The 27300-nt window shown below is 38.0% G+C and overlaps 1 protein-coding gene across 4 annotated transcripts; it reads left to right on the top strand.

Annotated features, from left to right (window-relative positions):
* Positions 1 to 25630, top strand: SH3GLB1 (SH3 domain containing GRB2 like, endophilin B1). 4 transcript variants are annotated; one of them, XM_060773878.2, is made up of 11 exons: positions 1 to 279; positions 9227 to 9368; positions 12251 to 12379; positions 12957 to 13090; positions 13919 to 14011; positions 16773 to 16859; positions 19337 to 19360; positions 19908 to 19997; positions 20870 to 20970; positions 24301 to 24541; positions 25165 to 25630. In XM_060773878.2, the coding sequence occupies exons 1-11, from the start codon at positions 208 to 210 to the stop codon at positions 25270 to 25272; spliced, it is 1221 nt and encodes a 406-aa protein (XP_060629861.1). In that variant the 5' UTR covers positions 1 to 207; the 3' UTR covers positions 25273 to 25630. The 4 variants fall into 4 exon arrangements, with proteins under 4 accessions (XP_060629861.1, XP_060629863.1, XP_060629864.1 ...); XM_060773880.2 differs by having other exon boundaries at positions 2 to 279; positions 16773 to 16811; XM_060773881.2 differs by lacking the exon at positions 16773 to 16859 and having other exon boundaries at positions 2 to 279.
* Positions 25631 to 27300: the final 1670 nt, after the last annotated feature.

Raw genomic sequence — 27300 nt, 5'->3', positions numbered from 1 at the left:
TCAGCGGCGGCGTCAGAGCGCCCGGCCGGGCCCGGCAGCGCCCGACGCCACCCTTTTGGCCACAGCTTTGGCCGGCCGCTTCTGAGGGGGTGGGGAGGGGGAAGGAAGCGAGGTGGCGGCAGGCGGGCGCCGCCGCCTAAGAAGAAGAAGGAGGAGGAGGAGGAGGAGGCGGCAACAACACCCCCATTCCTGGATGAGCGAAGGAAAATGAACATTATGGACTTCAATGTGAAGAAGCTGGCGGCCGACGCCGGCACCTTCCTCAGCCGCGCTGTGCAGGTAGGCCTGACAGCTCTCCTCCACAGCCAGCCTGCCTGCCTGCCTGCTGAGGGGCGTTGGCCGGGCCGTTGCTGGGCGCGCGGCCCTTGTTTGGCTCGTGCGCGCGCGCGCGCCCTTTGGCAGACAAACACGGCGCGCGCGAGGGAGGGGGCGGCCATTTCTTGAGGGAGGGTCTCGAGGCAGGCGTCTCACCAGGCCCGGATGTGGCCCTTTCCCCTCCCCCCCCCCCCTCGGAGTTCTTCGGGGACTTTATGAGGCTCAGCTGTCCTCTCTTGCCCCCCCCCCCCCCGCCCTGGGCCTTTTAAGAGGCGGCCAGCCGTCTGCCCTGGCGGCGGAGAGTTGGACTGACCTGGTCGCAGCTGTTCTCCAGGCCTCCCGTGTCCCTAAGGGCTTAGGCCAGACTTGGCTTGCCGCCCCTCCTTCATACTTGCCTTATCTGTATAGGGACACACCATTTTGTAAAGAGTCCTAAGGTGGGCCCTGTTTAGCATTTTCTTCGCTTGCTAAATATGCAGATTTTCCTTTTACGTGATCATAGAATTATAGAATTGGAAGAGACCCCAAGGGTCATCCAGTCCAACCCCTTGCTGTGCAGAAACACAATCAGAATACTCCCAACAGATGGTCATTCAGCCTCTGCTTAAACAGCTCCAGAGAAGGAGACTCCACCATGCTTCTAGGCAGCAAATAATAATAATAATAATAATAATAATTCAGACTGAGTTTTGGAGCACAATACTCCTGACCTCACAATCGTGTTAAAAAACAAAGTATGGATGGTCAATGTTGCAATCCCAGGCAACAGCAGGATTGAAGAGAAACAACTGGAAAAGCTGACACGATATGAGGATTTAAAGATTGAAATGCAAAGACTCTGGCACAAGCCAGTCAAGGTGGTCCCAGTTGTGATCAGCACACTGGATGCAGTGCCTAAAGACCTTGGTCTGCACTTAAACACAATTGGTGCTGACAAGATTATCATCTGCCAGCTGCAGAAGGCCACTTTACTGGAATCCTCACGCATTATTCTCTGATACATCACACAGTCCTAGACACTTGGGAAGTGTCCAACATGTGATCCAATACAACAGCCAGCAGAGTGTCTGCTGTGGACTCAACTTGTTGTGTTTCAAATAATAATAATAATAATAATAATAATAATAATAAGGGCCTGAGTGGGGATTCGAACCCGTGTTGTGTCTCTGAGTCCAATACCCAAACCACTACACCACGTAAGGGTAATAATAAGATTAAAGACCTTGGTCTGCACTTAAACACAATTGGTGCTGACAAAATTACCACCTGTCAGCTGCAAAAGGCCACCCTAGTGGGATCTGCATGCATTATTTGCTGATACATCATACAGTCCTAGACACTTGGGAAGTGTCTGACGTGTGATCCAATACAACAGCCAGCAGAGTGACTTTGTTTGCTGTGTATTAATCTTTTTGTATTTCAAATAATAATAATAAAAATAACAGCTTCATTTTTATACTCTCTGCCCCAGAGTGTGGTGGAGGCTCCTTCTTTGGAAGCTTTTAAACAGAGGCTGGATGGCCATCTGTCAGGGGTGATTTGAATGCAACATTCCTGCTTCTTGGCAGAATGGGGTTGGACTGGATGGCCCATGAGGTCTCTTCCAACTCTTTGATTCTATGATTCTATACCTCCGCCTCCATGTCCCCAAAGGGACTCAGAGCAGCTTACATGGGACCAAGCCCAACAGAACAGTTAAAACATAACACATTAAATAGTATATAAAATGAACATCAAACCAACAACCAACAGCAAAGTTCAGAGTCTTGTCATGGGTGGGCGGACTGGTGCCACAACATTAGAAAATAGAGCTAATGAGTAAAGTGCAAATATCATGTAGCAGCAATGAGAATAAGAACGATTTACTATTAAGGATTTGGATATAACACATTGCACTGTCAGACAGCTCTTACCATCATGAAATTCTTCTTAATGTTTAGGTGGAATCATGTTTCTTTCCATTTGAATCCATTAGTCCGTGTCCTAGGCAACAGAAACATGCTTGCCCCCTCCCCAGGCCCCTTTCACACAGCTGAATAAAATACACATTGTCTGCTTTGAACTTGGATATATGGCAGCGTGGACTCAGATAGACCAGGGCTCTTCCACACAGCCCTATATCCCAGAATATCAAGGCAGGAACTCCCATAATATCTGCTTTGAATTGGTTTATCTGAGTCCACGCTGCCATACGTCCCAGTTCAAAGCAGATATTGTGGAATTTTCTGCTTTGATATTCTGGGTTATATGGCTGTGTGGAAGGGCCCTCAGTATGACCTCCTTTTACATATTTAAACCTGGCTCTCATGTCCCCTCACAGCCTTCTTTTCTCCAAGCTAAACATACACAGCTCTCTCCTGGCTTCCAGACCTTTGACCATTTTGGTCGCTCTTCTCTGGACACATTCCAGCTTGTCAATAGCCTTCATGAATTGTGGTGCCCAGAACTAGATACTTGTCATTCCAGGTGAGATCTAAGCTGAGCAGAATATAGTGGGTCTAAGACTTCTTTCAATCCCATGTGCCTTCAAGCCATTTCAGACCTATCACTGGGGTTTTCTTGGAAGGACTTATAAAATTATTTACAGACAGTACACATACCGCACATATCACATACAATACAATGTATAAGACAACCCTCTTGCTCACATCCTACACAAAGTTGGCCCCAATTCCACTCACCTGTGCACCCACCACCTTGACTTCCATTCCTAGTCACTGGGGGCCTTTCCACACAGCCCTATATCCCAGAATATCAAGGCGGAAAATCTCACAATATCTGCTTTGAACTGTGTTATCTGAGTCCACACTCGGATAATGTGGGATTTTCTGCCTTGATATTTGGATATAGGGCTGTGTGGAAGGGTCTCCAGATATGCCATGATCTGTTTCCATCTCTTTAAGAATTCTTCATTGCTTTTACCCGCCAAATGATTGGATAAGTTGGCCATTTGCCAAGTTATCCATTAGTTTATCTCCAATCTTTTTTAGTTAGTGTTTTTCCCCCTTTCCAATTTCAGGCTTATTCAGAAGAGGTTTGCCATTGCCTTCCTTTGAGGTTGTGAGAGTGTGGCTGGACAGTGGGTTTCACAAATAAGTAGAGAACTCTGGCGTCTAGAGTCAGTCCAAAACATAAAAGCATTTTAAAAACATAGATTTAAAACACAGAAAACATAAAACACTGGTTGAAATTTATATCTAAAATGTCAATTTCAAGTTCATAGTTTAAAATTGAATATAAAATTGATGTCAGATTCTGTTGTGATCAAAATCCAAGGCACAACAGATGTGAGAATTGTGTTTTAGTGTCCAGGGTTGGTTGCCCCTGAACTTATATTTTGCAGGAGTGAAAGTAAAAGGAAACCAAGATACTAAGGGAGTGGAGGGAGCCAGGCAGCTAGAAAGAGCTGCAGCTTGTTGTCCTCTGCACCCTTTTGTGATCATTGAAAAAAAATGATTTTATACCCAGCTGTATCAAATCCACATTGTATATATGTGGCAGTGTATTAATACTACTACTACTAACAACAACAACAACTTTATTTTTATACCTCGCCTCCATCTCCCCGAAGGGACTCAGGGTGGCTTACAAAGGGACAAGTCTGGAAAAAAACCCACGCAAATTAAAACACAGTGCAGTCAAGTACAATAAACAAAACAAAATCAAAATATTTAAAAAACCATATCACAACAACACAACATCATAAAAGCAATCCATGGGCTGAAAAGTAAAAAAAATATATACTAATATCAGAGTGCTAAGAGTTTGTGCAATAGTTTCTGGCTAGAACTAAGGGAAAGTGGAAAATCCGATAGTTAGGGCTGGAAGAGTAATGTCATTTGGCATAAAAATGCCAGGATTATAGGGCTGAGGGTAGTACTAAAGTGCAGGAGCTGTTAGTAAGTTACAGTTAGGGGCCAGTTATCTGGTGAACTGTTTAGTCATAAGCACAACATGATTTTATACACAGCTCTTTAAAATCCACATTGAACTGAATTATATGGCAGTGCGGTCTCGGATAATCCAGTTCAAAGCATATATTGTGGATTATCTGCCTTGATAGTCTGGGTTATATGGCTGTGGGGAAGGGCTCTAAGACTTGACTCTCAGGGCTGAAATGGCCAGGTAATTTAATTTGTGAGTAAGAGAGGCAGTTTCTGTTCTGAACTTTTTGTTTGTCTGCTTCTGAATGATCTTGACAGTCTTACATCACTTCTTGTATATTATTTGATAGCAAAGCCTTGGTTTTCCCCTCCCCTCTGTGTTAAGGAACTAAGAGACCCTAATTATGGAGGTGGAAGAACAGGTAGGATCGAGCCCCTTTACTTGAACTCCAAGTAGAGTGAAGGGTGATGCAGTCCTGTTCTCATGTTCTTGTCATATCCAAGGACACCATTGGATGAACTGGCACTTTCCTAAGTGTCTTGCATTATACTTCCTGTGTTATGTAATCATTATTGCAGAACATCAGTGTGGCCAGCATTTCTTTACATTTGTCAGTTAATGCCAGGGTAGCATTTTTGAAAGAGCCCGTGAGGCTTAGTGGTTTGAACATTGGACTGAGGCAGTGGGAGACCAAGACTTTAATACCCACTTGGCTACTGGGTGCTCTTGAGTAGGTCACACACTCTCAGCCTCAGAGGGGAGCAAAGACAACCCCCACCCGTACAAATCTTGCCTCTGAAGACCAGAAAAGGTTTGCCTTAAGATGAATCAGACATGACTTGAAGGCATTTAATAGCAACAAATATTTGACAGGGTTTAAGTTAGTTACATAGTAGCTAATATTTCCAGAAAGTAGAAGTACACATAATTCTTCTCCTTGTCAAATCTTTCCTCATCTCTTCCTACTTGCCCTACTCATGGAAGATCTTACTGTCAGCCTAGGAAATTTTCATATTTAGTGGAAATAAGTATCAAAATCAGGGATAGATAGAAGATAGGTTAGGATCTAATAGTAAATCAGGGTGACTGGCAGTAAATTTATAAGGGATTCTGTTTCCTCTTGTCCAACAATAGAGGCAGCTAAAAAGCTCACTCACCACATCCAAATTGGATTGCTGCAAATCAAGAAATGGATTCATGTATGATAGGACATGAGTTTAATTCTGAATACCTATGGAGTGTTGAATAAACATGTCCCAATATTTTAACAATCAGCCAACCTTATATATTCCAATTTTTTATTGAGCGACGGGTCCCAGGAGCCCCCCTAGCATGACCAAAGTATAGTGTTTTTGTAAGTTCAGCATCACATAGCCTCCATAAAATCTGTCTATTATGGGTTTCTAGGGACAAGTAGGATGGATCCCCTTAGCATTCCATTCCTGTACAGTATATCAAAGAGCCTAGAAATTTAATAGTACGTGCCACATTGAATAGCATTTTTTAAAACCTGGAATATTTCAAGCACAACTTGGAATGTGATAGTGAGCCATCTTTTCCAAGCAGGGGGTGCCCAATATTCTAGCGAACCAGCACTAGCCAGGTGGCTCAAATCGAAAGAGTACAAATTCTGTAAATACTATTTTATTGTTCTAGAAAATAATGCTGGAAAACATGCAAAATATTAGTGTCAACAACATTGTTTTATTGAAAAATCAGTATTTAATGCACAATTGTTTAATTGATTACAGTATTCATGCCCTTCCTCTTTTTTGTGGGCTGTGTTTCTATATCTGAAGTTTGTTTTCCTTCATTGGAACTAAAAGGAGGACAAGACAGGCTATCATATAATTATGAGATCCTATGATGCATGTCTTGTGATGCTGACTGATTTGCTTTTATAAGAAAAAGCTGAACATACATTTTCTGTTTTGGCTTAGGTTCAAATATATTTCTTTTGTTGGGGTTAATATGTTTCTCTGTGGACCCATCCACACTGACTATTTAATGCAGTTTGAAACTAGCTTCAAACTGCTATGTCTAAACAACAAACTTCCATGAAAGCATGTGAAAGAAAGTCCTTAATGCACACCAGTGTTCTGTGGCGTGTGAAATCACCATCAGGGCTTCAAGATAGTTCTAGGATTTCCTGTGTAATCATCTGCACATTGAAACCACTTCCTTCAATGCTGGGTTGAAACTGCATTCAATTGTCAGTGTAGATGTGCCCTGGGATTCAGATAAGTTAGGTCCATAGGCAGATCAGAGAAATAGGTCATCATATTAATGACTGCTCTATTCATAAATCTAGGCACTTTCCTGCTGACCATTGAACAACAACTTGTATATTCCTCTGTGAGTATCTAGATGGCCAGTGATATTACAAGGACTCCTATACAGCCTTTCAACAGTCCATTCAGGATTCATTTCTGTTCACTATGTTAACTATTAAATGCAATTACTTTTCAAGAGTCCAGGCCATCTGGGATGGCCACAGGTGCCCACACCTGCTTTAAATTTTAAAACTAACACATTAATTTAAGCCCAGGACATATATCTTTCATTCTTGGCTAAACATGACTAAGAAAGTGTCAAACATCCAATTCCAGACAGTGCAGCCCCATTTCAATTCCACTAGAATATGGAGCCAAGACAACTTCAGTCATATTGAGAGAAGGCAAGCATCAGGTACTAGCAGAGCTGTACTGGTTCTCTTGGCAGCTTTCTGTACTTCCTACCATGGTATCCTTCTGGAATGCCGAGCACTATCTAACAACAGTTCCCGTGCTAATGGATTAGCAAATATACTTTAGTGTCCTCTTTAATGAATCTATCAAAAAAGCCGAATCTATTTTGTAGATCGATAATTGCATATTTACATTTTATACTAAACTGTAAAGCAGGTTCACTATTTCACTGACATGGAAGTCATCAGTCCCTATTGACTGGAAGTACAAAATTGCAATGTTTCATCATTCCACCTAACAATGATGGGGAGACCCTGTTCAGCTTTACAGTTTTGACCAATGTATAGACCAACAACTTTAATGTTGTCCCCTGTGTTACAAACCCAGGAACATACCATTGCTATGGAAACCTTTTGGAGTTATGAAATAAAAGTCATCAGTTTTCTGATAATACTTCCATTGTTCCTTGGCCACTAACTCAAAGAAACAGACAATAACCCTTGATCATTGTATGTGCCTGGGATTGATAATGGGTGAATGAGGTCTGAAATGAAATCCTTATAAAATAAAAGTTTATCAATACAAATAAGTCTGGCATGAAGATTACGGTTTAATATGTTCCAGAAACAAAAGTGAAAGTGAAACATCAGCCTTGTCATCTGAGAGTATCCCTGACCCTATGTTGTCTTAGATTTCCAGTTGGCAAATTTGTATAATTATATTCAGTTTGCCAGCTAGTCTATCTTATTTGCAACAAATATTCAATTTTAAAATTTCATCATGTTCTGATCACTCAATTAGACTCTATGTAGTTCTCCTTTATGAGAGCCCAGACTGGAACAACTGAAGGATGTTAACTGGCACATGGCTTCATAGAACCTGGATATTAATGTATTTGAAGCTGTCTTGTAGTTAGTTAATACTATTGAGTAAAGCATAAATCACTTTGAAAAGATCTTGTTACGTCTCTTCCAAGCAAGATAGCATGAATGCTTCTTGATCCTCCTTAAACAGAATCCCCTGCTCTCTGCTGCCTCAAAAACTACAGACTTGGGAAAAAATCCAATAGAATAGGAGAAATGGTAGCCAAAATTAAATCAACCAGCTCTGGTACAAAGTAAGAGGCAGTCAAATTAAGGGTCGTTAATGTATTCATGTTTATACCTGTCTTGAGACATTGAATGTTTGTCTCTGTGTTTTTTGTTTGTTGGAATCCGCCTTGAGTGCCTGGGGAAATAGGGCGGAATGCAAATAAAGTCTTATATTATTATCCAAGCAACTTATCTGTAAAGAATGAACCGGGTCCTTTATACTGAGCCACTGTCTGTTTTGGTGTTCTCCTTCTGCCCCACTGTCTGTCTTGTTTTCCTTCTGCATCTTATGCAGGTGGAAATGCTATTAGTATATACAGTAGGTACAGTAGTGACAAATAATTTTTGCTGCCCTTTCTACCAGATTGTAGCTCTTCACTTGAACTCTGATGCATGATTGATCCAAATCATTGTATATTTTCTCTGTCAGCATTCTTGCCTTTGTTGTTCCTGTTTTGTGTCCCACAGCTGCCCTTTAAACTGATGAGTTGGCTTGGATTTACCAACAGAAGAGTGGAGACTTAGCAATAGTTTGTGACATGCTGTTTTTTAAGGGCTTCTTTATGAGTGGCCTCACACCTGCTTCCTTCAAGGCAGCTGGGTCTGCTGTCTTGCTAGAAGGAGACATTCATCAACTACAGATACCTCACTACATGTTGTGTTTAGGTGTGGAATGTATTTGCCAGTCTCAAAGGATTTTCATCAGAGCTGCATAAATCTAGGCTAGTCCTAAGAGTTATTTATAATACCTTTGCTACTCTTTTTTGTCCTTCGTTTGCAAGGAGAATCTTTATTCTCACTTAACACACAACTTTGGAAACAATGGAAGAAAATGAGACTTCCTGCTGACCTGGCAATTGCTAAAATCAAATATATACATCATTGATAACTTCATATGGATACTTTAAAAAATAGAAATGGCAGTTGCAGTTTATTGTTCCTTGCTTGTCAAATGCAGTAGTTATTTGCTCCTAATATAGCCTTTGTACAAGGATGGGCTTAGTTGTGAGACCAGATTTCTCAATTTCTTTATTGCAAAATGTAACAATTGTATTGCAGAAAACAGTATCCTTTCGTTTCTAAAGTATTGCATATTTCTGTTTGAAGTAGTAACTACATAGAGAATGAATGTGTAGTGAAAAGTGGATAAATTCCTTTTTCTTAGGTTATAATTGCTAGTATTGATAATGGCAGAACTTTGAGGTCTGTAACTTGAAAAGTGTTTTGCTTTTTGTTTTGTCAATACAGTTTACAGAAGAGAAACTTGGTCAAGCAGAGAAAACTGAATTGGATGCACACTTAGAAAATCTTCTGTCTAAAGCAGAATGTACTAAACTATGGACAGAAAAGGTTATGAAACAGACAGAAGTGTTACTGCAACCTAATCCAAGTAAGAGGAATTTTTTTCTTTTTCTGTTTACAACTTGTCGTTTAGTACTTACTACTTGCACCACATATAATGATCTGTCAGCTCCTTCCTAAAACTATTATAGACAATTATATGAATTCGATGTTGTTGTGTGCAAGTAGTTTCTGACTTATGGCAACCCTAAGGCAATTACCTGCTCTAAATCCTGTTAGTCCTGACTAATGTAGATCCATTGAATCAACTGGATTCATTTACACATTGACTCATTCTAACTTTAGTTAGAAGTAATCAACAGGATGCAAGCCACTGACTGTAGCATTCTCAATGATCTTGTCATCTTTCTTTTGCACTTTAATACCACCCCTTGGCATTTCATTTAAAAATATGTTCAATAACCTATTGCGAGTAGTAAATTTTGGATGAAAACAACAAATAAGGTTTCAGACATAGATTCTTGTTCCAGGGTTAATATCATAAATACTAGCATTGTTTGTGTATTACAATTATACCTAAGCATAGACCACAGCATTTTTAAAACATTGCATTAGCTAATTGAATTATTCATTATTCTTTTGGATGGAGGTTGTGTGATAACAGTTAAAAGCGATATCCTTCCACAGTGATTTGAAATCACACCTGTTCTGTACCATATATGTGTATATATATTTCAAAACATTCTCTGGCCTATGCTGTATGGAGATGAGGAATTCTTGAAAATAATTATTGCACTAGTAGCTTATTTTTGAAATGGGAATGGTGCAGAATGTATTGTATCATATGTGTTTTAGCCCGTATTGCAGAACTGCTGCTTAAACTTGCTGAGTTTTTATGTTAAAAAGAAGCCTCATGCTTCTGAACCTAGATAGGCCACTTGTTTCATATGTTGAAATGAGGTTCATAGAATCACCCTTGAATATTTGTATACTTATATACATTTCCACACTGAAATAATAGTTTAAAAATGAAAAATAAACCCTTTGCAATATATGTATCTATCTGCAAAACTTCTTAACAGTCTTGAGGGCCCCTAATTGGCGTAATATTAGTTCCTGATTCAATATCTTAAGAAAGGATTTTTATGCCACACTAATGGTGCTGAAGTATTTAAAAGCAAACACTAGTACTGCTTATTTCACCATGGCATCATCTTTCTGTGGTGGTGGGATTGTGTGTTCCTGTAAAGCATGAAGCTATGTTGTTGGCGGTAGTGCTAATAGAGTCTCCAATGCAATACAGGCTTTTTTGAAGAGTCAGAATAAATATATGTCTCACATGGCAGGTGAAGGGTTGGGGGTGACACTGACAAAGCATCTCTGAAAAAACGACAGTGGCACAATAGCTAACACTTGTTAATACTGTTCAGGAGGGGGTCAACCCCCTTTGAATGCATCTACAAACATGTTGAGACAATAAAAAATGAACTAAGAGATAGATGAAAAGAAGATTTTCAGGTCAGGAGGTACTAAACAGTAGAGGGAAGAGCAGAGGATGAGTATGATTAGCACTGTGACAAGTGATGCAGCCAGGCTCAAGTCAAAATAATATTTAGCTCTTGGGATGATCAGAGAGGAAAAGAAAGTCCAAATCTGCACAGTGACATTATGCAAACATGCAAAGTGAAAAGCATGAATCAGGGGAAACTGGACACTGTAAAACAAGACTAGGACTTGGAAGAGCAGCTATGAAAGAGCTAGACAGGATGCTGAAGTGTAAAGAATACTGAAAAAGGGATTGTCCAGGCTATTGCATTTCCAATTTCCATGTGTGTTTATGAAATTTGGACAGTGAAGAAAGTGGAAATGCGGTGTTCAAGAAGAGTTCTATAGATATCATAAACTATTAAAAAGACAAGTAAATGGGTATTAGAACCATTCAAGACAGAGTTTTTCCTTGGAATTAAGATGCCATGTTTCAGCCATATTACGAGAAAACGTGGGTCACTAGAAAATACAATAATGCTTTTTAAGGTATACATTAATAGGAAAAGAAGAAATTCTCATTACAGTTGGGTGGATTTCATCAAGGAAACCACAGCCCTGAATCTGAGGTCTTGTATTCATATGGTTGCAATCAGTTGAAGTCAACTTGGTGGCAATAAACAACAACAAAGTACTGTTTATATCTGCTCCTTTTTCACATGCAGTTGCACTTCTGCACATTCTTAAGTTTCATATGTCTATTATTTTCAGTGAGATAACAGATACCAAGAAGAGGCCCTAAGTAAATCTGCATGGATAAGTGAAACTGTATATTGGCTCCACAGATAAAGGGGTTTTATTGTATTTTGGTACTTGAAAGTTTGTTTGGTATTGGAAAGTGTTTCAGACATTGCTTTTCTAAAGTAAGGTAATACACCTTGATGTGGTTAATTACATTGGATAAAATAATAGTTTGCTCCTACAAAATTAAAAATGTACTGGCTAGAAAAAGAAAGTTTTCTAGCATTAATATTTCTCTTTTCAAACCAGACAAAATGGAGTATTATTTAATACTATTAGGTTTTATCTGTACTACACTTCTCAAAGCAACCTATTGAATGTAGAATTTGATAGTAACTGCAGATGCATCTGTAATATAGTAATGTATAGTAATACAGTTCAGTTTAGATGTGGAATATACTAAATGAAATATTTTATCTAAAAAATTATGTTGGAGTAATAGTGTGAAATTCTTCATCAGTGAGTTAGCTTTTCTAATTTCCAGAAGAGGCAGAGATTCCTGTGGCAGTTGAGTGTGCTACCTTAACATTAGTCTTCACATTGGTCAGATTTAGTATTGATGAATGTTGAATATGTAAAGCCGTGACTGAGTTTTATCTCTGACTATTTCTTCAACTTTTTCTGTAATTCTAAATGCTTATTAAATTGATAGATTATGATTAATTGTGTATTCTCTTTTGCCAGATGCTAGAATGGAAGAGTTCGTCTATGAGAAACTAGACCGCAAAGCACCAAGTCGTGTGAATAACCCAGAATTGCTGGGCCAGCACATGATTGATGCTGGAAATGAATTTGGTCCAGGAACAGCATATGGTAAGTCACAACTGTTGGTTCCTATGGATACAGGGGCCTAGGATTGTCTTGACTTGAAACTTGAATAAAATGGGCTTGATTTACTTAGTAATATGTGATATAATATTGTAGCCTTGATTAACTAGTCAGTAGGGTTTTTTTTTTTGTAGGTCATATATCCTGGATGCTGTACAAATGGTTTGTAACTCATATCCTGAGGCTGTATATGGGAGTTTGAGAACTTAGGAATGTTTTGAGGAATATAATGTAATATTGAAGTAAATTTGTTAGCACACTGTGAAAACAACAACACTTGATAAGAACTACTGTAGTTCTCAGATACAAATACCCATAGAGATTTCATGAAATCATTAGCTTTCAGTTTTAAAGTTGTAAATATGTGAGCATCCTTGGGCCCTGTATATTTGGATATTAATTAGCTATCTTAACTAGCCAATTAATCAAAATGAACTGCTGAAACCATTTACTGTGCAGTTTAACAAGTATCTGCTCAGACGTAAGTATGATTGCATTTAATAAGAATGAGTCCATGGTAAAATCTATATAGGGTTGCAACTCTCATCTTTTTCTGCTTCAGGAAATGCTCTCATTAAATGTGGAGAAACACAGAAACGAATTGGAGCAGCAGACAGAGAACTAATTCAGACGGCTGCAATAAACTTTCTCACCCCTCTAAGAAATTTTATAGAAGGAGATTACAAAACAATTACTGTAAGTTGCAAATATTCTTTCTTAGCTTACATTTGAATTGGTTCTAAGAACACAATTACTGTATATGCTGTATCGTTTTTTTTATAAACTGTGTTAATAACATCTTGCCCTATAATCCAGTTTGGAAGTAGATTAAAACAAATTGGTTGTGTTATACCATGCCTACATAAATACCCCAGGTACCAGGTTGAGGCTGTGACAGTGGCCATAGTAACCACTGATTTCGACTCAAATTGTACCCAGGAATTACAGTATCTGCAGCTAGACAGCACAGAGATAGTGTGTGTGTTTCTTAACCAGTCCACTAAGATGTGTTGATTCACTTATCCATGTCTGTTGGGCACAACATATCAGAACAAAGGGGTGAAAAGCAAGAGTTCCTATGAGAATAATGTGGTTTACTCTTCAGGGAGGATGCATTTTGGTGCTTTTTAAAGTGCTTTAGCCCTAGCAGTGTCCTGACAAGTGCTCTGCATTGCCCAATCCCAGTTTTGAGAAGTACTTGGGATATACTATGGTCGTCTGCAGCTCATTATATGACTTATTCTGAACTTTCTGGTGATTTTTTTAACATTCTGTTTCTGGTTTGATGCGCTCCTCAGTGTGTATTGGTGCACAATGTCCAGTTTTGTGGACATCTCGCCTTCGAGACAGCTTCAAACTGCATTATATCGTCTGCGTGAAAGACCTCTAAGTCTTTATACATTATGTAATTGGGATGCGGAAAGACAGGAAGGGCCCATGGCTTGTGGTTTATTTTATCTGAAAGAGAACTGATGTTTTTCCCATGCTGCTTTCGCAAGTGGTAATTTTTCATTTGTTTAACAGAGAGAACGCAAACTATTACAAAACAAACGACTAGATTTGGATGCTGCCAAAACTAGACTGAGAAAGGCAAAGGTAGCAGAAGCTCGAGCTGCAGTAAGTAAGATCTCTCACCATTCAGAATATATTATATTATGTTGAATTTTTTAACACTGTCTTGGGCCCAGAGTTTGCTCCTGACAAAGGGAAATTGAGGGAATGACTTCAGCACCACCTTATTATCTTGGAAAAATATGCTCTGGTGGGTTAGGGAGATTTTTTTGGCTGCATTTTCAAAGGACATGTGGTGAAATAACAGGGAAGAGTTGACAGAAACCACTTCTCTATTCTGGCAGTAGAATCCTTTTGTTTGGAAGCAAACATCATTGTGCAAAATCTAAATGACTCCCAAAAGTTATTTGGGAAGAGCATCTGGTGAACAGGTTGCTGGAGGAAAGACCTTAAAGATATAAGTCTGTGGCTTACTGGGAAGACTAAAGAAGTGGACAATCACTGAACGAGGATGCTGTGCTAAAATGTAATCCTGAACTGCTCTATCTGAAGAAGGTTTAACTTTATTTATTTATTTACCATATTTCTACCCTTCCTTTCCAAAACTTGAAGGTGACTCAAGGCGATATACTAGTGATATACCAAAGGGTATTATAACTATTATAGTTATAGATAATATACTACATATAAATCAAAATGTTAGTCTATATGTTAAATAGTTACATCGAATGGAGTCCTATACATAAGCATGCAATTAACTTTGTTAACAATTTTGTGCATATTTATTCATTTATCTAAATGAAGAATAATTCTCACTTTTAAAATCTTTTTCTGCTGGTCACCTAGAAACCGTTCTTACTTATCATAATAAAACAGGTATAACTGTGTATGCTTTAATCATTGCAAAACGACAATTGTTTGCTTGAGGAATAGATGTCAAAGGAATTAAATCTACATAAGCAGGGATTCAAATTTGCTGTTCACTGGCAGGCACATCTTGCATTGTACTGATTTTTTTTTCTTATTTCATTGTATTTTAAGAATACAGTATTATAGATGGTATTTTCATTCTTGAATCAGTATATATAAAATCTAAAATGCAATTTTAAAATAACCTAAAATGTTGGCAAGGATAACTTTTCCAGCAAAAGAAAATATACAGTTGAATAAAATTTTAACATAGCATTAAAGAGAGTGCAATATTAGCACAGATGTACTTCCTTCAGGAGAAGTTGCCAAAGTTAGGCTGCTGGTACATTCTACAATAGTTGAATCTTTTGGTCTTTTTTTAAGAGGTGCACATAGAATACATTATAGTATCCCAATCTGAACATTTGGGTCACTGTGGGCAAGCTATTCATATCCAAAGAAGACTGTAGCTGATGAAACAGCTGAAAAAGTTGAAAGGTGATCTGAACCATTGAAGACACTTAAATATATTATCCCTCATTGGCCCTTTTGCCAAGCCCTGAGGTTGGCCAGTACCTCCACAGTCTCATCTAATCGATTATACACACACACACACCTACTTAAGTGATCCCTCGTTGTCTGAGTATGATGGCTTTCCAAGTGCATTGTCTTGGTAGTGGATACGCAGGTGACTGTGGAACCCTGTTCTTGACCCGCATGTTCTCCCTCAGTGAGGACATTGGTTTCCAGGTAGAAGGCGGTCCTGGTCAGGGTTGGCTTGACATGCCTTCCTCTTGATACGTTTCTCCATTTCGTCCTCCATTTGTGCCTTTTCAAATTCCACAGCATTTCTATATATATTACAGAACATTTCTGGTTAAATTCTTGGGTTTATGTGAGATTATAGAAAAAGAAGACTCACCTTCATGTTACATTAACAGCCAGTAAGGAGCAGGTAGCCATACTGTTTTCCAAATAGCTCTGGACAAGGGTCATAGTCACATATCTGAAAATTGTACTGAAATTTAAAATGAGAATGATCTCAGAAATTATCTTTTGTCTTGTATGTGGGGATGGAGAGGTCGTGGTGAACATGATTTTGAACTTATTACCAAGACTGGCCAAAATGTATCAATCCTTTAACATAAATCCAGCAAATAACTATGAATTGTTAGCATTTTAGGCTCCATGCTACAACTGAGTGGTATCTTGCTTATTGGTTGATATTCCAAGAAAAATGACACACAGGTATTTTATTTTATTTTTTTGTTATTAGTAGTGTGAGGCATAGCTCAGGAAATTAGGCCAGTGATCAGTGGCAAAGGTCAGGGAATTGGATACATCAGTGGATCATTCCAAGTTGAAATTACAATGATTTTATAGTAGAAATCAAATTACTTAATATGTGTCAGACACCTTTAAATGTTCTGGAAATCCATGTTCTCAGATGTGTTAACAAAATAATGAGAAACAGTTTGTTCTTCTACTAAAGCAAGCAATTAAAGCAGCAAGAGTCCACTCAGATAGACAAATAACTCAAAATCGTTCTCAGTAGTAAACATTTACATTAGCATTTATTGACAATGTGAAAAAGTAGCATGTTTACTTGGCACCATAAAGATTACAGCACCCAAGTAGTTCTTGCTAAGGAGGGCCCTCCAAAAGGCACAGAACCATGAGTGAAAAGCCTCTTTGTCTCTGGTTGTAACCTACTATACTTCAGTCACATCCAGGGAAATGTATCAACTAATAGCTTCAAAAGAATGATGTATGAAAATATGATAATATGGATATGAAGCAAATGGGAAGAAACATACATAAGCACATCTGCTTGAAGAGTGTGCATCTTATGTCTCTGATTCTGTCCACTGATGCTGAAATAGAGTTTTGAGGATTAACCTTGACTATTGTTAATTTTTTTACAATATAACTTATTCTTGTTTTTGTGCATTTGAAGCAACTAAACCTCTCACCACCTGAGGAAAATAACATTATGGTAAATGTCTCTTACATGCTCAACTTGCTGCATGTAAAATGGCTGCAGGTTTGTTGGCCTCTTGTCTTCATTACATTTCTTCAAGTGGTTCCTCTTGCTTTCCTGCTGATATATATGAGTCATTCAGATGCCTTGAAAGAAGGATTGTATCAATATTTAGTGTTGTGTTTTTATTTTCTCCTGTATTTTAAGGATATAAATACCTTCAAACTAGAATCTCAGATTATAAATGTCTGTTGTTTTATTACATGCATATCTAGCTCTTCTTCCAAGGATGTCTGGGCTCAATATAAAAGTGTTCAGCAAATCAGGACAAATATGGAGTAATCTCCAAATATAGAATCCATATCCACAGTTTATCTAATTCAGTTGATTCTAGCAAACACACATGTTGTCTTGGTGTGCCTGCCGAGGACTGATTGTGTGGCTCCATTTGTAATCAGAACCATTTAGAAGTATTGTGGGCATGGTAGGATGTTCCTGTATCTACTAGATCTGTTGACAGAATAAACAAGTTAATGTTGATTCAAGTTGTACTTTGCTCCATAATTGTCTCAAATGATTTACAAGAAATATACCCCCTCTTTACTTTGGCATTTCTTTCTTTGTAAGAACCCAGCAAGGTTTCCCTTGAGACAAAGCAATTAGAAACCTGTAAAACAGGGTTATGTTTGCTTTCCTGCTAAGTGGAATTGTGTAGTCATATCAGAATACACTGGAATCTTATAGAAAACAGTAGCACTTACAAACTGGCCATTAGTCCAAGGGTGGAAACATGCACCCCTCAATAGGTTTTTGAACTGTTACAACCATCACTCCACATTGACTGTTCTAGTTAAAGATAGTACAAGTTTAGTTTAACACCATCATGTTTTAAACCCTGAAAGGACCCTTCCAGTCAGGCCCCAAAATGTGGGACCTCTCGGGCCTTTGCCAGAAGTGTCCAAACAACGCGTCCAGTAAAAGCTAATTAATTCGGAACAACTTACGCCAAAGTGAGATTTTTAAACCCGTCCCATTGTGGGTTTTTCCCCTGTCTGGGAGCATCCAAAGCCTATGACATTGAGCTAAACCAATCCTGCTAAGAGTATAGAGCAGTTGAAATGTATGGAATTTGTTAGTCACAACATGGGCTTGGTATATTAGGGCTAGAGTTGGGTTTCGCTCATAAGAAGCCTGTTCCTCTACTATTCTAATAGTGTCTACAAAGTAGTAAAATGTATTCCATAACAATTGTTTTGATAGCAAGAGAAATCACTTTTCACAATCATCTATGTTGTTTTTAGTAGATTTGGCTTGTATAGACATTAGTTGACTACATCTCATCCATACATTAATTCAAAATGGAGTAAACTGTGATTTTACTAGTTTCTTTGTGCTGTCCTTGTGTGTTTGTAGACTTCTTCACAAATAATCTGTTTGAACCTCAGTCACACTTAAATTAATGTACTGAAAGATCTCTTGGGTACGATATTGTTTACAGAAAATCAAGTAAATGTAACTTTATACGTTTGTGTCAGTGTCTGTTCTTGCACATGGACTTGATAAAAATGGTTTCTGCTAGATTATCAGTCCTTCAATTTGCAGAAAGACTGCTGTGTATCTAGTATATTTAATTCCTGTTTTTAGATCATTATTGTTAGAAATTATTATTTTCTAACAAGTGGCAGCTTGGAACAGGAGACAACTAACAATGCCCACTTCTCATTTTAGTCAGTTTCTTCAGAGACTAGCAGATGATGTTGTTGGGGGGGGCGAAGCAAAAGCATCCTTTTTCCAGCTTTAGTCTTTTCCAAAAGACTAAATTACTTCTGTTGTTAAATAAAGTAATACTCTTAGAACAGTGGTTCTCAACCTGTGGGTCCCCAGGTGTTTTGGCTTACAGCTCCCAGAAATCCCAGCCAGTTTACCAACTGTTAGGATTTCTGGGAGTTGACAGCAAAAACTTCTGGGGACTTGAGTCTTAGAAGATAAGAGTGTATCAAATTGTGTTATACATCTCAGATCTTGCTTTTGCCACATATGGACAACCTATTTTTATCCTTGTGCATGTATCAGATCAAGATTTGCAATTCTGCTTGAGCAAGCAGTCATATATTTCAGTGTTATTAAGCTAAGTGCTCAGTGTATTTTGTCCACTCGTGTTTGAACAACTATTAGGACAGCATCACTTCTTGTAATCTTTTACCAGCCTTATTTTAGAACTACCTCATGTGCCAGGGCATTGCATTGTAATAGTCTATAGTTTGTGGCAGTATTCATTAGAAAAAACCCTCTCTTAGATAGGCAATCTTGTAGACATCAGATCTTTTGTCATACACTTGTCTTAATTCTTGGCCATTGGCCAGGCGGGCTGTCCTACTTTGACTAGTGCAGAAGCAAAGCTGCAGCTCTTCTTGATATCATACACAATAAAAAAAAACCTGTAAATAGAATTAGCAAGAAAATTTATGTTGAAGACCGCCAATAAATAGTTTGTCTGGTTTCTTCATGCTACTGTTTTTCCACCTCTTTATGCGTACAAGGTTTGGGCAGAAGAAGTGACAAAAGTAAGTAGTCCATAACTGAAAGTTAATAAGCTGTTGGCTACAAAACTGTTATGTTGAGATGAGATTAAAGTAATGTTCAGATGAATACTTAATGCTAAACCTGTCAATTGCCTTGTTCACCTACATTTTAATGTTCATTTGCAGAACTTTGAAATTACGACTACTCTGAATATCACCTTATTAAATTTTAATGTATAATCAAGTTAGGAGTGTTTAACCAACATGTTCAGAATAAAGAAGAGTTTTCATTTTAATCAGGGGTTAAAATAAATCTATATAAAAGACTACTAATTTTCATGCATTTTTGTATTTGAAAAGACTCTATACAGTTTAAATAAAACTGTACAAAAATACTGTGTCTAGTATTGGCAAAGCACTTTAGTAGAAGCTGTACTTGTTGCCAGTAAATCCCATTGAAATAATGGAACGGAAATCCATTGTTAAAAAAAGCTGGATTGATTTTCAGTGTCATTTACTATGTTTTTCCCAGCAGTATAATTATTCTTTGGTATCATTTTTCCGTTAAATGTTGTAATATGCCTTTCAGTCTGAACAGGAAGTCAGGATAGCCCAGAGTGAGTTTGATCGGCAAGCAGAAATTACAAGACTTCTCTTGGAAGGTATCAGCAGTACACATGTAAGTACAAAGTAGAAGATCCATAATTGTTTATCTACATTGATGAAATACTCTAGTTTCTCCTGCAGTATTTTTCACCACTTAACTTACTAAAATTAAAACTTCTAATAGAAATTGTATTTAGTTGTTATATAATGCTTTGTATTAAAATTATTGTGGACAGGAAAATGAAAAAGTAATTACAAGCACCATAACAAATATGCTTCCTCACTACCTCTGAGGATGCTTGCCATAGATGCAGGCAAAACGTCAGGAGAAATGTCTCTAGAACATGGCTCTATAGCCCGAAAAAACCCACAAGAACCTAGTGATTCCAGCCATGAAAGCCTTCGACAATACAATATGCTTCCTGTCTAAAGAGAGGGCAGATGGTTTGTAGATAGCAACTCTCATCATGCCTTGGTCTTGGCTATGCTAATCTTTCCTAATGAAAGCTGCAGCACACACCCAGAATATCAGTAGTTGTCTTGATTTAAAATTTCTCATAGGGGTTACACATGAAGAGATGAAGATGACTTTGCTTCTCTCTACCATTCATAAGCATCTGACAAACTATACTTCAGGAAATTAAAGGCACACGATTAAAGCTTTTAAAGTTGCTAACTCTCCCTCTAAAACACAATCCAGATCGCTTCTGGCTCAAGTTCAACTATGTCAATGTGTTTTACTAATCACACTATCTGAAAGAGTTACTGAATTGGGCTATTTTGCTTGGCCTGCTATAGATGAGCTTTAAAACATAATTCCCTGAAATGCTTCTGAATCAAGGTCAAATGTGGAATGTGCTTGGAACATCTCCATATCTAGAAAAGTCTAGTTAATGCAACACTGTAGTCTTTTCTGTACTAAGTTTAAATTCTTCTGCATTGCAGGCACATCACCTTCGCTGTTTAAATGATTTTGTAGAAGCTCAAATGACCTATTATGCACAGTGTTACCAGTATATGTTGGATCTTCAGAAACAACTTGGAAGGTAACACAGCTCTATTTCTATAGCCACTTGCCTAAACTTTGGAGGATTAAAACATGAAAGATATTAATCTACTCAACATTAATTATATTAAGTTATGTGAGATGAATTTAACCCAAAATATTGCTAAACTCAGAAATGAATTAAAGAAGCCTTGTCTTTATATTCCTGCTTCTGTGACTTTTCAGACATCTGTGGAAACTTTCTGATAAAAACACAATATTAGTACAACCTTCATAACATAGGAATAGGCAGACAGATAGGGATAAAGTACTATGGGTTTGATTCATGAGCAAGTTCTCCTTAAAGCTGCTTAGCTTGTCATGGTACATATTGCTTCATATGAACTAAACTTTCAAAGGAATGAATCCTTCACAGTAATGAAACATGGCAATCTGCTTTCCTGGAAGAGAGAGTTCTGTACATTTCCTGTGATACAGAACAACTGTCCAGCTGAGTGGTATTTCTTCATGTTGGCAAACAGTTGTCACATTCATTAAAAACCAGTCCCATGGGCAGCTGCATCTTAACATTTGGCTTGCTAATAGAAGAACTTGGCTTGATTTGAGAATATTTCTATGCTTGCCAAAGTATCACAGCAGCTTACTAGTGCAGAAACCTGCTCTAGAGAAATCAAATAGGTTTCAAAAAACAGTGTGTGTTAAATGGAAGAAGAGGACAACTTATTGTAGAAAGCCAATAAAGCAGGAATTAAATAGAAAAAAAATCAATGAATTTGCAGGCACTTTTTTTGAGCAGATACTAAAGGACACTTAATCTTAGCTTTGTCAATATATCTGATCAAAACTCATAAATCTTCTTTATGTTAAGAATTTATTTCTCAGCATTCCTTTGGAACTAGGCTCAGTGGTGTTAATGGACTGTTTGCCCGAAAATGCCTTGAGAATTAACTGTAATTATTTCATTTTTTTTTAAAAAAAAAATCTAGATCTTGGAACTGACAGGTTTTCACTGTACGAATGTATTGTCTTAAAGAACTATAAGATTATTAAGGAGAAGTTGTATTTTCTTAAATAAGCCGCCCTTAATCCTCCTTTGGAGGTAGAGAAGGGCGGGGTATAAATATTTGAAATAAATAAATAAATAAGGAATGGGGATAATGGAGACCTACTGTTGGGATTGACACCAAACCCCCAGCAGCCTGAGGTACTTTGGTCAATGGTGAGGAATGCTGGGAGATGCAGTTCGGCACTTTAAAATCTGCATTATTCTTGACTTAGACACTGAAACTGGATGCAAGTGGCATTGGAGAACTCGTTGAATGCCACAAACCTTCCTGTCCTCTGCCTACAGAGTTTTTAAGATGTATTACACTGACCAACACACATTTCAGTGCCTCAAATGTTAGGCCTGTTTCAGGATAGATTTAACCCTCTGATTCCAAAATGGCACCAGTTTTCCTCTATCAGCTCTAGTTTGTGAGATACAGAATATATGCCATATACCAGTCTTCATCTGTTTGCCCATAAAAAACATGATAATCATATCTAAGAAACTAGAGCTGGTGAGTTCTATCCAATTCAATTTTCTGAATCAGTGCCCTAAATAACCCCAGGAACAGGCCTAAAAACCAAGACACCAAGAAATGTATTTTTGGTTGGACTATTATCCTTGGTTCAAGGGGAGAATGAGTTTTGGTTTACCTTCATGTCAACACAGACACCTAATATACACAACACATTTCACCTGCTGCTTTGCCAGCACTCTCTTACACTCGCTTTACAAGACACCACATGTTTTCTTTATTCTGTTTCTCAAGCATATTTAGAATCAGGATTTTCATTTCCCCAAGTAGTCTATAGGTGATCACATGAAGAAAACTGAATGTCAGATATGGTCTGCCAGATCTGAAAATCTTCAACCTGTGTTCTGCCAAAACTGAAAGAAGCAAAAGTGCTACTGACCAGTGAGGGTGGACAGATAGAAGAAAAGAGAACACAAAGGTTGGCAGTCAAAAGAGGGAAAAGAGAGAACAGAGCAAAAAAAGAGGGATAAGGAGGAAAGCAATAATGGAAAAAAGAACAGGGAGCATCTTGGAGAGTGGGACATGGGTAGGTAGTGATTTGTTTCAATTTCAGCAAGAGTAACCCTTAAAATTGCCAACTTTTAACACAGTTGCTTTTGTGATTTTAACAGGATGTGGTGTTTATGTTAATTTAAAAAATCAGCCAATTTTTACAATGGATTATTGATTATTTGTACAATGGATTAAGCGAAGGCTCTCCTTAATACAAAGATTGAAGCTATGTTTTCAGGCTTCTGTCAAAGTCTTAGGAACACCTCACCTTTCCCCCAAGTGCTGGCAACTCCTTAACTTTAAATAAGTGACCTGAGGCACAGATAGTGGAGAAGAAAGAGAGATCTTTCCCATCCCTGTCTCCTGGACCTTTTAACTGTAGGTGCACAAAAATGGCTGGGAGTTTGTCATTTATCTGTACAGTGGGCCTTTGGTATCCATTGAGTTTGGTTCCAGTCCCCATCCACTGTCTGTGGATAACAAAATATGTGGGTGCTCATGATAGTGTACGTAGTTCCATATGTAACAAAGCAAATTCAAAGTTTACTTTTTAGATTTTTTTTAAACATCCAGCTGTGGATGATTGTGTCCATGGTTACAGAATCTGTGGATACAGAGAGCTGGCTGTATAGCTGAATCTTGTTTTGTTTTTTTAAAATCTTTCATTATATATTTTGGGAAAGGGGATGAGAATAATCACCCCATTGAAAAATTCTGCCCAAGCAAAGAGGGTAATGTTGGTAGGATAGAACATCACACTTTCTGCCTGCCTAGAGAGAAAAGGTTGGGGAGGCATATATCTAAATGATCAGAAAAGAAAGACAATGCAAATTAAATCTCTACTGTAAAGTCTTTTTTGCAAACCATAATTTCTAGGTATTTTGGCCTATATCCAAGATTTAGATATACTTATGTTTGTATGTGCAAAAGTGGAATATGGTATAGAAGAATTGAAGGCTGAAATCTCCTCTGCTTCTCTGGCACCCCAATTACCTGCTCCTGGGGATTGGAAAACCATCTGGAACAGGGAACAAGTGGTGTTCCTGGTTCCTGATGAACTACCTCTGATACTACTGTAAGACTGGTGGTAGATAGTTTGTCAAGTTTAGTTGCTTATATTGTCATAAAGTGTCACACTGGAAGATAAAGAAGAGCTACCATTAATCATCCAAGTCCTGCTTTAGATCAGAGGAGAAAAGGCATAGCAAATGGCTAATATAAGTATGGATCATAATTAGATAGATCAATGCAACATTAGCATTTCCTCATGGCAATAAAGTTGATTTGTTCCACAGCTTTCCATCCACATTCCTCGCCAACAACAACCAGTCGACTTCAACCTGTGTTCCCAGTAGTTCTAATACAACTACAGCTGCATCCTCTGTCTCTGTCACAGCCTCCCTGTCTTCACTAAGCAATGTAGCAGTTCCTTCAGGCTTTGGTGAACTGAAGTCATCAAGTGGTAGCAGGAAAGCCCGAGTTCTTTATGACTATGATGCTGCAAACAGCACTGAATTATCCCTTCTTGCCGATGAGGTACGTGTTTCTTGCCTTAGCTCATTCATAAAAGTGAAATAAAATTATCTTTAGAGCTACAGTGCACAACCAGAGGACAACTTGTCCTCTATCCTGACATCATCATAATCAAAGGCTATGAACATAAGTAGCCATTTGTTGCTGGCAATTTTGTGTCCTTGTACCAGCAGTTGAATCCATATTAATCATGAAAGAAAGCTTGCTTATGTGGGGCTTGTGATATTACAAAGTCATGGGCTCCTTTTATGTTTATCACATGATTGCAGCATTGCTTTGATGTTCTAGTCACTACTGATATTTCATGCAAATTTCCCATGGGCATCAGAGTAATTTATAAAACAGCTCATTTCTTTCTTTCTTTCTTTTTGTGAAGCTAGGAGGGCAAATATTTTAAATGCACACTGCTTGTACTAGTGAAAACTGTGACATGTGTCATCATTTTGGTTTTCATTGAATATATCTCACATTTAGACCAGGACACTAGCATGCTCTCCACTCCCCACCGTCTCCCAGAGCACCCTAATAGTTTAGGCTAGTATTTGCATGAGCAGGGAAGATAATTCAGATGAACAGATTGGTACGTATCTTTATGAATAACCAGTATGTTTTGTTTTTGTTTCTAGGTAATAACAGTGTACAGTATCCCTGGTATGGATTCAGATTGGTTGATGGGTGAACGAGGAAATCAGAAGGGCAAAGTGCCTATTACTTACTTAGAACTGTTAAACTGAATAGCTGGCATTTATAAAGACTGCCAGTGATGGTGAGACCATATTTATATGCAATTAACTTTATATAAAGCAGGTTTAAGTGTCTTCCATGTTAATGTCTTAATGAATGAGAGTATCTGCCATTCAGAGTGGGCTTTTTGGTCCAGTATTGAATGGTAGTGCTCTCTTCAGATGTAAGTTTAAATGCTTTTACTTTGTGTGCCAAGATTGTTTCCTACAGAACTTTGTTTCTACTGGAATTTTCACTAACAACAAACTTGTACTTTTGAGTAATCTAAACCTGAAAACAGGAGAAATTGTTTCTACAGAACTTTTCATAATGCAGGCTTCTTCACAAACAATAAATTGTTAAACCGTGGCAGTATTCTTTTTCTTTGCTGAACATATTTTTATGTTTAATATCTTAAAAGGGCTAAAGTTTCTAAAGTTACAAATATTAATTCTGAAGGGAAAAGTAGCACTTCTCCCATTTTGTTGTTTTTGAATTCGTTTTTTTGTCCAGTGTCTCTTAATCTGACCCTAAATATGTCCAATAAGCATTGCTCTGGATAGCTTGCAAAACTATACTCTCTCTTTTTACAACGTAATTGTGGATTAGAATGTAAGTTAGCACACCAGAGCTCATGTTGAGCTTTCTTTTTCTAACTGTCATAGCTGAAAATATCTTAATCACAAATCGTGCTTTAGAGAACAGTGAAGTCAAGAAATGTGCATTGAAGTCGAGAAACAGAGTTGAAAATAATTTCTAGTTATATGAAAAAATCCATTATGCTTGATCCTAGGGAGCAAGAGCAAACATCTGCTCACGAACAGACTAGCAAAAGGACAGGGAGAATTTAGTTCTGCTTATTAAATTGCATGCTTTTGAAAGAAGATGGACACATTTTCTGAACGTCTGTCATCACTCTTTGTGACCAGAACATGTTGTGTCACATTTTGGGAGCATTTTCTTCTTGTCTAGGCCATAATATTCACAATTCTTTGCTGTTAGTTCTTATTCGGAAAGCACTGAGTAATCAACTAGTTGGCATTCATATTGGCTTTTTAATATTGCTTAATGTGCATACTGTCAGAAGTTGAATCATGTTGGTAGTTTCAGCTAGAATAGGCTTGCTGGGTGAATTATTGCATGGTTAATCAGGTGACATGCCTTTATTTGGTTGCTCTTTAATTAAAACTGCTAGAAAGATTCAGGACATAGTATCTGTTAATACCTATGCTTTGAATATTTGGTACCATGGGTGTGCTGAAACAAGCACCAAGACTTTGGAAGAAAGTGCATGAAAAAAGCACACAATTAATCAAATACAAACCTCATTTTCATTTCCACGAGTGACCTGCATTCCTCTCCAGCTACTGCCCTTCATCTATATGGCTGTAATAATGTAATAAAACAAATGTACTTAACACATAGGTGTGGAGGAGAGACTACTTATAATCTGATATATCATTTTGGACCAGTTATAGATAGAAGAATATACATAGAAAGAGGGTTACAGTTCATTTGTAATCTACCCATAAATCTTTGCCATTCAAAATGTGGGGAATTCCAAATATTCTACTCATATGAAATGGTGATAAGAAGAAGGGGAGAAGAGGACTGTGCCTGATCGTCTTATCAGTTTCATTGCTATGCTTTGAGGAAAGGAAGTGGCAGAACTGTAGTAATGGAATGCACCCTGTACAGTGCAGATCCAAACTGAAATGCAGAACCCAACACATCTTTGGCATACTTTATGCAGGAAACAGCAGAAGCCCATGACTTTCCCACTTTTCATTATTGTGCTGAATTCTATACAATATTGGATATTAACAACTAAACAGTTCTTTTGATCTCACCTATTTGTCTTGCTTGCAGAAAAGAGAGTTTACATCACAATTTCAAACCATGTTGCACTTTCAGGTTCTATCTTTCCTATGGTTACTAAATCCGGAAATAAGAGCTCACACCAGAGTTTCTTTTAAAGATTTATTTCTGGCTTCACGTGTGAAGCCATCTCTTTAAAGTTTGACAAAATGAGGGAATAT

Source organism: Anolis sagrei, chromosome 4 (assembly GCF_037176765.1).
Source record: "Anolis sagrei isolate rAnoSag1 chromosome 4, rAnoSag1.mat, whole genome shotgun sequence".
In the NCBI taxonomy this organism is placed as follows: domain Eukaryota; kingdom Metazoa; phylum Chordata; class Lepidosauria; order Squamata; family Dactyloidae; genus Anolis; species Anolis sagrei.
Note: the sequence above shows the minus strand (reverse complement) of the source record. Positions and strands in the feature narration are given on the sequence as shown.